General features: G+C 40.3%; 2 protein-coding genes across 2 annotated transcripts in view; both read left to right on the top strand.

Moving 5' to 3' along the window:
- Positions 1-7,731, top strand: part of six7 (SIX homeobox 7) — a 7,788-nt gene extending 57 nt beyond the window's left edge. Inside the window, exons 1-3 of the mRNA XM_043245308.1 lie at positions 1-1,695; positions 5,232-5,395; positions 6,837-7,731. The exon at positions 1-1,695 is cut by the window's left edge and continues 57 nt beyond it. Of these exons, the coding sequence (XP_043101243.1) occupies positions 1,288-1,695; positions 5,232-5,395; positions 6,837-7,041 (777 nt within the window). The 5' untranslated portion in view covers positions 1-1,287 and the 3' untranslated portion in view covers positions 7,042-7,731. The remainder of the gene's footprint in view (positions 1,696-5,231; positions 5,396-6,836) is intronic.
- A 1,203-nt stretch (positions 7,732-8,934) lies between these two features.
- zgc:101810 (uncharacterized protein LOC493612 homolog) overlaps positions 8,935-12,500 on the top strand; it is an 8,196-nt gene continuing 4,630 nt past the window's right edge. Inside the window, exons 1-5 of the mRNA XM_043245307.1 lie at positions 8,935-9,077; positions 9,976-10,086; positions 10,523-10,811; positions 11,807-11,943; positions 12,150-12,299. Coding sequence (XP_043101242.1) covers positions 9,030-9,077; positions 9,976-10,086; positions 10,523-10,811; positions 11,807-11,943; positions 12,150-12,299 — 735 coding nt within the window. The 5' untranslated portion in view covers positions 8,935-9,029. The remainder of the gene's footprint in view (positions 9,078-9,975; positions 10,087-10,522; positions 10,812-11,806; positions 11,944-12,149; positions 12,300-12,500) is intronic.

The raw sequence follows: 12,500 nt of genomic DNA, 5'->3' as shown, positions 1-12,500 counted from the left end.
TATTATGTATTCTAACATATTTAAAAAGACATTTGTTAAGTGACTAGATGATAATCAGCCAGAAATATTCTCCATCTTGTGTAATAGATTATTATTTTTAATTCCTTCATGTTCATCAGTGCCATCAGATCTTGATACCAGTTTTAACATGGAGGATTTTTGCATAGTGCATGCAAAATGAAATGAATACATTTCTGCATCCAAATTTCGATCTAACATGAGATATGCATTTGAAAAGTTTCGTGATATACTTCACCTTTCATAGGGTTTTAACAGCAGTGTCATAAAGAACCATTTCCGGTTCCTCAGGACAAACAGCTCTTTAAGAGAACCAGAGAAAAGTTTGAAATAATCTCAAGAAACTTTTGTGGCATGGACAAGGTCTATGGATGCCCACAACAAAATGTTTGAATTATTTTGATTTAATATGTATTTACATTCATCCAGCAGATGTGCTCCTCGGTTCAGGACTGACTGAACCTTTCAAAGAAAACCTTCATCAGCTTGATCGAAACTCAAAATAAAATCTAGCCATTTTTCTCGATTGCATTTTCAACAGTTCAGCATGCGGTCTGCGCGAAATAATCATTTAATAATTATTAAAATGAAGTTTAAACAAGGTATAGGTTGTATATGTCACAAAGGCAGATGAAACATTGACACTACTTTTGTGTAAAGAACGTTTACGAACGTATTTTAAATGCAAAAATGATTAATTTGTCAGTTTTTAATAGTTATTGTTTTAAAATACTTCAACGAAAAAATGTTTTATTCTTATTTTACCTACAAGTAAAGACGCGAGAGACTGGTCGGAAATAATGCTGAAGTTGTTAGAAACGCAACAAATGCACGCGCCAAAACTTCCCTCGCGCGCGCGCGCGGTTTTCCCTTCCCGCATCAGGTTTCCATTCATGCATCGGGACGAAATAAGTGTGTGACAGTTAATGTGCTCCTCGGTTTAGTCAAACAACCCGATCATCCCGTCAGGCCCTGGGCGAGCAGCACCCCCGCCGAGCGGCTAATGACCGAGGCGCATAATCCTCCTCAAAACAAGCGCAAAGATGCTAATTCAATCTCTCTATAAATAGGCTTGACTTCTGCCGCTCCTCCTTTACTAGAACTGGAAGACGCCGGCGTTCCGCGATCCCCAGCAGATATCCTACCGGGAAATCGCTCGCTTTAGAGGGCCGTTATATAACAGGTGCGTCCCGGAGCGCTCGCGAAGCCGAAGTCGCGCGCGATGGTGATATAAACGCGCGCGCCGAACGCAACCCCGAAAACCTAGCCATGTTTCCTCTGCCGCTCTTCACCCCCGAGCAGGTGGCTCGGGTCTGCGAGAACCTGGAGGAGACCGGGGACATGGAGCGCTTGGGTCGCTTCCTCTGGTCGCTGCCCGCCGCGGTGCCCGGTTCCGCGGGAGAGCTGCTCAACCGGCAGGAGTCGGTGATGCGCGCCCGGGCGCTGGTGGCTTTCCACGGCGGGAACTTCGAGGCTCTCTATCAGATCCTGCAGAGCCACCGCTTCACCCGGGAGTCCCACGCCAAGCTGCAGGACCTGTGGCTGGACGCGCACTACCGGGAGGCGGAGCGCCTGCGCGGGAGGCCCCTGGGCCCCGTGGAGAAGTACCGCATCCGGAAGAAGTTTCCCCTTCCTCGGACCATCTGGGACGGAGAGCAGAAGACGCACTGCTTTAAGGTGAGGCGCTCGGTGCTAAAAACAACCCAAACATATTAGACCTTAGGCGAACTATTATTAAAAAAAACGATTACATTGTTGGCTTGAAATGAAAAGAAGAAATCTGAAACGAAACGCAAGGCGAGGAATCCTAGAAAATGCCTGTTTAGGTTTTACGCCAATTTACTGTAAATCATTTTACAGGTTTTTACTGTAAAATTTACATTTTTTACAAATGCATTTTTCATTTTAGTACATTTCACAGATAGTTGCATTAAACTAACATTTTTAAGCGAAAAGAATTTTTATTTACAGTCATTTTTTTTTACAACTTTTAAAGTCTAACAAAGACTAAACGGCAAAATTGAGCGAATTGCATCTTGCTCGTGCCCTTTATTAAATATCTACTACATCAGGCCCCCGACAAACAAAAGCATTTCAAGGGCCCGTGTAAGTAGAAATAGCTCTACGTTTTGGCTTAAAGTGAATTTAAACAGTCAAACGAGGGCTTTAATGCGGCTTAAGATGGAAAGAAGACGCGCTGCTTTAAGGCGAAACACGGCGCTCGGCGCTAAAAACAACCCAAATATTAGACGTTATTATTTAAAAATGATTACATTGTTGGCTTGAAATGAAAAGAAGAAATGAAATGCAATGCAAGGATTTCTAGAAAATGCCAATTTAGTTTTTTTTCCCTGTAAAGTTTTACACTAATTTACTGTTAATCATTTTACAGTTATTTACTGTAGAATCTTCATTTTTTTTCGTATAAAATTTCGGCGGGAAATTAGTACATTTCACAGATAACTGCATTGAACTAACATTCTTAAGTAAAAAGACAGATCTGTAATTTTTTTTGTTGTTGTTAAACGTGCTACCGTAATCTTTATTTATCACTTTTAAAGTCTAACAAAGACTAAACGGCAAAAGCAATACTTGCATCTTGCTTGTGCCCTTTATTAAATATCTACTATATCAGGCCACTATATTAGGGCCCGTCTAAGTAGAAATAGCTCTACATTTTGGCTTAAAGTGAATTTTAAAGTAGTGTACCGATATTACAGGAGTTATTACAACCGCTCGCCACGTTTTAAATGAACATCGGTCGTAAAAGCTTTGATACAGAACGGATTGGAAAGTTAATATCTGATCATCTTCGAAGTTGCATCACATTTAAATCTTTAGTCTACTACAGAAAATCAGAAGCACAAAACGCATTCGGCCACGAAACGTATTTAAAGCATCGACTCAAACCTTCGGCAAGAATTTAAAAGTTATGTAAATTCAAACCTTTGCTTAATAGCGTACGCCGATTTAATTGTTTAACCTAGAAACTATTTCTACGCAGATATTTCTAACCTACACCGTAAAAAAAACCCCGGAAACATTTATGGTGAGAAACTGGCAGCTGTGGTTGCCAGATTTCTACCTGTAAAAATACGGTAACGACGTTTTAGGCTTAACGGCTCTGACTTAAATTTACGGTTAAATACCGTAATTTCATTAAGTGATGTAGCGTGCACATATCAACCTAATAAAGTGCTTTGTCACTTTGAAATACACTGATAAGCACCAAAAGCAGGTGGTGAGGCTCATTAAACCGAAATATGCAATAAACATTCGTTTAACAACAACATATAACCCTAATAAGCATAACTCTGAGAAGAGAAGAAAAGAAAACATCAAATTTGAACAAAACTTGAAATGCGATGCAAGGAATTTTAGAAAATTCACATTTTTTTACATGAATTCACTGTTAATCGTTTTACAGGTTTTTACCGTTTTTTTTTTCATATAAAATTTCGGTCAGAAATGAGCACACTTACGTTTCACGACATTTACGTTTTTACTGAAGTGCACATCCTGTTTGCGCGCTTTATTAAAAATCTTCTTTTCCGCCCTCAACTCAAGTCAGAAACGCTTCGACATCAGCCCCCGACAAACAAAGGCGTTTCGAGGGCCCGTGTGAGTAGAAACAGCGCTACATTTTCTCTTAAAGTGTATTTAAACAGTCCAATGAGGGCTTAATTGCGCTTCATTCTCCGCGCGACAATGCAAACGCGGCATTATTCCCCCAGCGGACCGTCCCGGCGCTTCTTAAGCCTCTTGAGCCCAGGACCACCTGTGGCAGTTAAGCTCCCCACCATGACTTTCTACCTTTTCACCCCGCTCCAGATTAACTCGCGGCTAAACTGCTTTGCAAAGCCCTCGTAACGACTCCCAGAGTCCGCGATTGTTTTTGCAGGCCGGGCCGAATGCGAATCGAAACGGAAAGTGGATTATAAAGCGGCCTGGTGGAGAAGCAGCAGACGAAGCGTCTGACGATAAACGATTGCCTTCGGAAGGCCTGATCCCAGAGCGGCGCTTTAAGCCTAACAACAACTTCTGCCCTTCTTAGCTTGCGTTTCCAAGGACATCACGATGAAAATGTCGCCAGCGAGCGTGTGCTAATCAACAGTACATATGAAGGAAATTACATTTTTAACGGGTTCTTTTAGATGCTACTCGCTTTTTTTGCTGGCGTAGCGAGACTGATCCTCTTTAGCAATGTTTCTTCAGGTTGTAGTCATCTATAAATACATCCTGCCCTGCAGACTGATTATTTTAAATGGGCTTTAATGAGATATATGCTGTTATCCCGAGCTTTTTAAAAGACGTTAAGCTTCACCAAACGGGTTATTACTAGGGCTGTTAATCGTGTCCAAAATAAAGGTTTTTATTTAAATAGTGTGTACTCTATATGTAAATACACACATGCAAAACATAAAAATATATATATATATATATATATATATATATATATATATATATATATATATATATATATATATTTTTTTTTTTTTAATATATATACTGTATGTGTTTTTTATATATATATATATATATATATATATATATATATATATATAATATACACAGTATAAAATAATATATACAGTATGCACGTATATACTTTATGTGAACTAAAACTTTTTTTGGTTGAGGTTATTGAAATTAGTCACTTGACAGCACTAGTCATTACAGTTAATTTCTGAAAATGCGCACAAATATCTGATGATTTACGTGGAAAAAAATGTTAAAATGTTTTGGATTTTGAATCAAATAAATTTGAGAACGCGATTCAATACATTTGGAGACAAAAAAAACACTTTTTACTTAGCAGGCATGCATCAAAAAATGATGATAGTAAAGATTTTAAATCTATTTTAAATCAATTCAGTTTTCGTTTTTGCCTTTATTCAGTCCCCCCCCCCTAAAAAAATATCACAGTTACGAAGCGGCACGACTATTTTGAACAAAGATAATACTTTCTTGCAGCAAATCAGCATGTAAAAATGATTTTGAAGGATCAAGCGACACTGAAGACCGGATGCCGAACGATGCTGAAAATGCAGCTTTGATCACAGAAATAAATTATACTCTGAATATATTCCAACAGAAAACAGTTATTTTCAATTGTAATAATATTTCACTGTTTTAAGGTATATCTGATTAAATAAATGCAGCCTGAACGTTTTTGAACGTGAAGTCAGTGTCACGCTTTGGACTGTTTTCAGGAGCGGACCCGCAGTCTCCTGAGGGAATGGTACCTGCAGGATCCTTACCCGAACCCCTCCAGAAAGCGGCACCTGGCTCAGGCCACGGGACTCACACCCACTCAGGTGGGCAACTGGTTCAAAAACAGAAGACAGCGGGACAGGGCGGCGTCTGCTAAAAACAGGTACACACACTGTTACCAGCCAGTGGCTGAGACACAAGAAGAGCTTTGTCTTCGCTGCAAAGAATATTAAAGAGTTGTGAAAAGTGCATAAGTTATATGGACTTCCCTTATGGTCCTGTTACTCTCTTTAACTCCAATCTCTCCGCATCTAGTTCATCAAAAAATTATAATTCTGTCATTAATTACTCACCTTTGAGTCGTTCGAAACCTGTAAGACTTCGTTCATCTTCAGAACGCAAATTAAGATACTTCTGATGAAATCTAAGAGCTCTCCGACCCTTAGCTTCTTAAAATTACGGTTGAACCCTTGATGATGCATGGATTATTTTAACGATCTCCTTGCTATGTTTCTGAGCCTTAAGGCCCGTTCACACTAAGCATGACAACTAAAGTTAATGACAGCAATTTCTATTTTTGCGTCCACACCAGTGAACAATATCGTGCGTCTGCCCCTTTAAATTCTCCAGCTCGCGATAGCAGGATTGATTCTGATTGGTTGTCAATGTTTCTATCGTTTGTCAGCTGGAAAAAATGTGATTGCAACGTTAACGTTTTTTGTGCCTTTATCGTTATAGTTGTGGTGTGGATGCTGCTATTCTTTAACACCTGTTGTGAACGAAGCTTTAATCATGTAAAGATCCTCGCTGTCTCTTAAGAATCAAAGAGCTCTCATATTTCACCCAAAAAGATCTTAACGTGCGTTATGAAGATGAACGAAATTCGGAATTAATTACAGAGGTTTCATTTTTGGGTGTACTGTCGCTTTAAGAGTGCAGGCGCTTTAGCCAAAAGTATTTGCTTACCCCCTTGTAATGAACATGTTTAATTACTTTAGTAAATCCATGAGTACAAATCTTAATATTAAAGCATGTAATGCTATTCAAGGAAACTGTGTTTCTAATTTTATGGCGACAATTTGGACAGGACCCTTTTTGTAAAAGGCAAGGTTAAAAAAAAAAGAAATGAGTGATTGAGTCGGTGTGGAAGAACTTGCGAAAGACATGGAAATCAATTGTTAAACGCACGAATCATGTTTCCTCACTTTTAGAAGTGCCTTCTTCTGGTCTACAGAAGGGGGTGCCAATACTTTTGTCCATATAGTGGATGGACAAGTCATTGGTGTTTGGTGGTGAGTTTTTGGCTCATTTAAAGTCACCCCAGAGGTGTTCAGCTGGGAGCAGGAGTTGACTTTATGCAGACCAGTCAAGTTCTTCCACACCGACCCAATCAATCATTTATTTTTTAACCTTGCCTAATGCACAGAGGCACTGCCATGTTAGAATAAAAAAAGGGTCCAGTCCAAAATGTTGCATTATATTCTTTAATATTAAGATTTGTACTCACTAAAGTATTAAACCTGCTCATTAGAAGCGGGTGACCCAATACTTTTGTATCTAGATAAGCATCTCAAGAGTAAATCTCTTTTTTTTCCCCCCTCCAGGCTTCAGCAAGATTCGTCTCTCCTTCCGCCTGGAAGCTCTCCAGAATGTTCCTCGGAGCACAACACACACCTCCAGGGCTCCTCGCCGCACCGTCCCAGGAGCCCGGGGGAGAACAGCGACTGCAGCTCGGGCACGGGGCCGCGGGGGACCGGGGCCTCCACGCCAGACATATCCGTCAGCAGCGACAGCGACTTCGAGTCGTGAAGAACGAACGCCAGAGTCTGGAGCCTCCGGACCGCCGCTGCATGCACTTAAAGGAAAGACCCGACGCGGAAAGCTCTCAGTTACTCCCTTTTTTCCGCGTCCGGCCCGTCCCCGACCGAAGAGGAGCTACCGGACCTCTCGAAAGGCACGTGCCAAATCGATCTCTTCGGGTTCATTGGCTTTTTCAATCATTCTAACGCTCCTGTCGAGACCTGTCGCACAGGAGGACGGATTTTACGCAGGTTTTGTATTGAACTTGTAGTCCAGAGCGTCCAGCCAGGCCTTTCATAGCACTCCGAACACGAAATGGTTTGATGAAAAAAGAGACACTCCGAAAACGGACGGTAGAAGCAACTCGCTGCTGTATGTTTTCGTAAGAATGTAGCGTAGCTTGTGTCAGTCGCTCGTGCATTTTTATGTTTCGTTGGCGGATTTAGGCCCGTCGAAGTGTGAATATAATCACGTAGACCGGATTAATAGAGGTATTGTGAAATATTAATGCTGCTTATTTTGAAATGCGCTGTGAATTTCTGGACAGGTTTCTGTTTTGACATCACCTCACTGTACGTCTCGTCTCAGACTCAAGAGTCACTCAGCTTCTTATGTGCCTACACTTTTGAGGACGGCATCGAACTGCATGATGGTCCGCCGTTGATCACTTCCACACCCATACCCACCGAAGTCACACGAAGAACGGGACTGTCTTGCTTTCACTTGTCTGTCGTTTGCAATTTTGAAATAAATGAAATTATTTTTGAAGCTAAGAGACTCGGATGCTAAATGGCCAATAAAGCGATTTAATCAACTAAATGAGCATTATTTAACGCTAAATAAAAATGTTATCATTGCTAACCTGCATGGCTTAGTGTTAAGCACGCCAGAATAAAATCCGGCCTTCTGATGCGTATTTGCTTAAATTTGCTTAAATTCTGAAATTATGGCCTGGTTTCGCAGAGAGGGCTTATGATGATTAGTTCAGTTGGGACATTTGAGTCATTTTTATAAACATACTTTAGAAAAAAACATTACTGGGCAGCATCTTGAAACAAAAGACCTTGTCTGGGGTTTAAGTATAAATATAAATATCGCTAAGTATAAAATATCTTGACCTGTAAATGATAAGCTAACATTTTATCATAAAAAAGCATTTAATGAGTGATGTCATACGATTAATCACAATTAATTACATGCACAATGAAAGTTTTTGTTTGCATGTTACATTTATAGTGTGTGTATATATATATATATATATATATAAATATGCACGCATGCAATATATATTTTCACATTCATTCACACGTCTATATTCATATAAAACCTTTAGGATTAAACATCTGACAGCTTTAACGGTTTTAATATTTAGGCATGTTGCTCTATTACACATACGTTCGCTCAATTATAAAATAACATTTTTAGGCTATCTACTGTCTTTTATAATACAAATATAATACGTACTATAATTTCAGTGACCGGTGTTTTTTTTTACTATAAGGTTTTCCGCATTATTTCACATTAATTGGAGATTTTTTGCATTTAACTGCAAAGTGCTTTTCCTAGAAGTATGCATAACTATAAACCCTCAATTATAAAGGTAGCTGATTGTTTTTATGTATTATTATTATTGCAATATTTTACAATAACGCACACACACACATATATATATATATATATATATATATATATATATATATATATATATATATATATATATATATATATATTTTTTTTTTTTTTTTTTTATGTACATATTTGAAATGTATACCTCTTTAAAATGATATTTACTGTAAGATAAGATGAAGGGCAAAAGAAACGGTGTATTTTCCGAGCGGTTTTGCTGGGATTTGACCTCTTGCAGTGAAGGCGGAGTCGCTGGGGTAAACCTGCCCCTTTAAATCTGACCTCACTCCTCAAAGCAGCCCGACTGAGACAGACGGGCGTCTACATCCTCCCCGAACGCACCGACGGTCCTGCAGCTCCTCTGAACCAGCATGGACAGCGGCGGGAGGAAAGTGGTCGTCTGTGACAATGGGACGGGGGTAAGAGACGCAAGCCGTTATAGTGGCGCTAAAGGAATATATCTGCTGCTATAGAATGTAACCGAATTAAATACTGTGTACTGATTAACATTAACACTACATGTGAAAAATAACACTGTAGCAATTGCCAGAAATGCATTGCATGGGTCAAAGTGATCAATTGTAATTTTATGTCAAAAATGATAAAGCGTATATATTACTATAAATGCTAGCGTCAGTTTTGATTAGAACTTTAAAAGCAATTTTCTCGATATTTAGATTTTTTTGCAGCCTCAGATTCCAGATTTTCCAAATAGTTCTCGGCCAAATGTTGTTCTTTCCTAACATTTCCACACATAAACGGAAAGCGTGTTTATTCACCTTTCAGATGACGTGTAAGTCTCAGCAGTTGCGTTTAAGTGAACGTTGGAGGTCGGTTCAGTTCAGAGACTTTGCGTAGAACTACATTTATTTCTGCTTTAAAAGCTTCTAAGATTTTTGACGGGATTTCAGAAACCCTTTCCCCTCAGAGCAGAGACTGCATTGCGTGCAGAGGCCTGTCGCATTGCAGAAATCCGCCTGAACACGTTCCCCACAGACACCGCTCACTTCACCTTAAAAGGTGGCAGGGGAAAAAACACGCGGTTATTGGTCGCAAATGAGGAAGAGCTTTAAACTTGGAAGCTCGTCGGTGTTGTGCTCCTTTACGTCACGAGCTAGCCTGGAGGCTGGCGATCTGAAACTTAAACGCAGTTTAGCGAAAGCAGGGAAGTTAGACGGGGGTCGGGGGAAGTTGCAGTTCTTCAAAACAAGCTGACCTCGGATAATTCAGCGCCATATCTGCGGCACAAACCTGAAGCGGGAGTAAGAGAACTGAGTCTTATTTTTTGGCACCGCTCTTCTCCAATGATGTCTGCAGTTCGTCAAGTGCGGCTTTGCCGGCTCCAATTTTCCCGATCACATCTTCCCAGCCCTGGTGGGACGTCCCATCATCCGGTCGGACACAAAAGTCGGGAATATAGAGATCAAGGTGAGTTATGCAGCCAAAAAAAATGCTAAATTAAAAATATAAAAAAATATTTTATTATATTATCCACTATATTTCGTAGATGTACAACAAAACAGTTATCCTTTTTAAAAATGTCATAAAATATAGCCTGGTCTTAATTTAAAAAAATTTAAAAAAATAAATAAAAAAAAAAAAAAAAAAAAAAAAAAAAATATATATATATATATATATATATATATATATATATATATATATATATATATATATATATATATATATATATATATATATATATACACACACACACACACATAAATATATATATATATATATATATATATACATACACACACATATAGACAACTACCTTTCTATGCATTTGGTTAAAAGCAGGCTTCACAGTACAGCAGATCACTCGTTCAATACCGACGTCAACGCTGTCCACCTCTCTCTGCAGGATCTGATGGTCGGTGAAGAGGCGAGCGAGTGCCGCTCCATGCTGGAGGTCTCGTACCCCATGGAGAACGGGATAGTCCGCTGCTGGGAGGACATGCTGCACCTGTGGGATCACACCTTCGGCCCGCAGCGGCTCGACATTAACCCCTCGGACTGTAAGGTCCTGCTGACGGAGCCGCCCTTGAACCCGCTGAAGAACCGGCAGAAGGTCGCCGAGGTCATGTTCGAGACCTACAAGTTTCACGGCATCTACATCGCCATCCAGGCCGTGCTGACTCTCTACGCTCAGGGTGAGACAGACCGGCCGGCGTCTTAAAGGGACAGTTCACCCCAAAATGAAAAGCCTGCCGATAATTACTCCCACCTCATGTCAAAGAGTTTCGTTGATCCTCGGTGCACAAATTATTACATTTTTGATTAAATCTGAGAGCTCTGCATACATCAATGTACTCTCTTGGCTTCGTAAAATTAGTTTTGAACCCCTGATGCCGCATGGACACTGTTTCACCGATGTCCTTGCTATGTGTGGTGATCGTGGTAGTATCCATGCTGTCTATGGAGGGCATCTCAGATTTAATAAAAAAAAATATCTTGAAGGTCTTATGGATTTGGGACGACATGAGAGAGTAATTAATGACGTAATGTTTATTTTCGGGTGAATTGTACACTCTCAGAAAAAAAGGTACAAAAGCTGTCACCGGGGCGGTACCTTTTGTACCTATTAGGTTCACATATTTACACTTAAAGTACTAATATACTAATAACAAAATGGACCCTTTAGGTACAAAAATGTAAAAAAGTACAGCTTCTGTACCTTTATTTCTGCATAAATAGGGTTTTTTTTGTTAAAGCCAATGCACACGTGCAATTCTAAGCGATCTCAGAAAACTGACCATTTATAAGCCAACCTGAGCTTTTAAAGGTGAAAAAATGTCATATTAGGTACGTTTGAAGCTGGGATGCTGGTTTTTCCTGGTCATGGACCACCTTAAGACCAGCTCAAACCAGCGTATGCTGTTTCTTTCAACAGGGAGTGACGCAATAACTTCATTAATTGGCTAAACGGTGGGATTTGAAAATCACTCGCACTCACAAAACCTGTCATCTAGTAACTGTTTTATCACCGTTCGAATATGAGGCGAGCGAAATATATCAACACAACCATGTTGGCCTGTTTCAGTCAGCTATGCCCTACGTCAAGTTTGCAGGACCGCCATTTAAGAGGGCCTCCGCTCTGAAAAGCGCAGACCTGGCAACCCTGATCGTACGCTGTGATCGTGTGCAGGTTTGTTGACCGGTGTGGTGATCGACTCAGGAGACGGCGTGACTCACATCTGTCCGGTTTACGAGGGCTTCTCTCTGCCTCACCTCACGCGCCGCTTAGACATCGCAGGACGTGACATCACCCGATATCTTATTAAGGTGACGCTTTCCCTTTCTCACCACGGACAACCACTTCAACGCATTAAACTGACCAATTGTCATATAATTATCTTAGAATGGAGTAAAACTAGTGTATAGCGTTATTGTCTTATTTTTTTAAAAAGGTCGATCTACATCTGGCATCTGCAATATATTGCGAGCGTTAGCAGAAATGCACCTTTCATTCATTATGTCCATCCGCGCAGCTTCTGCTTCTGAGAGGCTACGCCTTCAACCACACGGCGGACTTCGAGACGGTGCGCATGATGAAGGAGAATCTGTGTTTTGTCGGCTACAACATTGAGCAGGAACAGAAACTGGCCAACGAGACCACCGTCCTTGTGGAGTCCTACACGGTAACGCGCTTCAAAACACACAAAACACACACGCGCTCGATGAAAACGAAGATGTTCTAGGAAGTGCCCTCACAAACCACCAACTTCTCCCATTTCAAATTGGCGAAACTAACTGAGAATGACAGATATAGTGCACTACAAGTATTTTTCCAGTTAAGATGTCCATCAATTTCTACGAAAAACTTCACACTGCACAAAATA

The sequence above is a fragment of the Puntigrus tetrazona genome, chromosome 7 (genome assembly GCF_018831695.1).
Source record: "Puntigrus tetrazona isolate hp1 chromosome 7, ASM1883169v1, whole genome shotgun sequence".
In the NCBI taxonomy this organism is placed as follows: Eukaryota; Metazoa; Chordata; class Actinopteri; order Cypriniformes; family Cyprinidae; genus Puntigrus; species Puntigrus tetrazona.
Note: the sequence above shows the minus strand (reverse complement) of the source record. Positions and strands in the feature narration are given on the sequence as shown.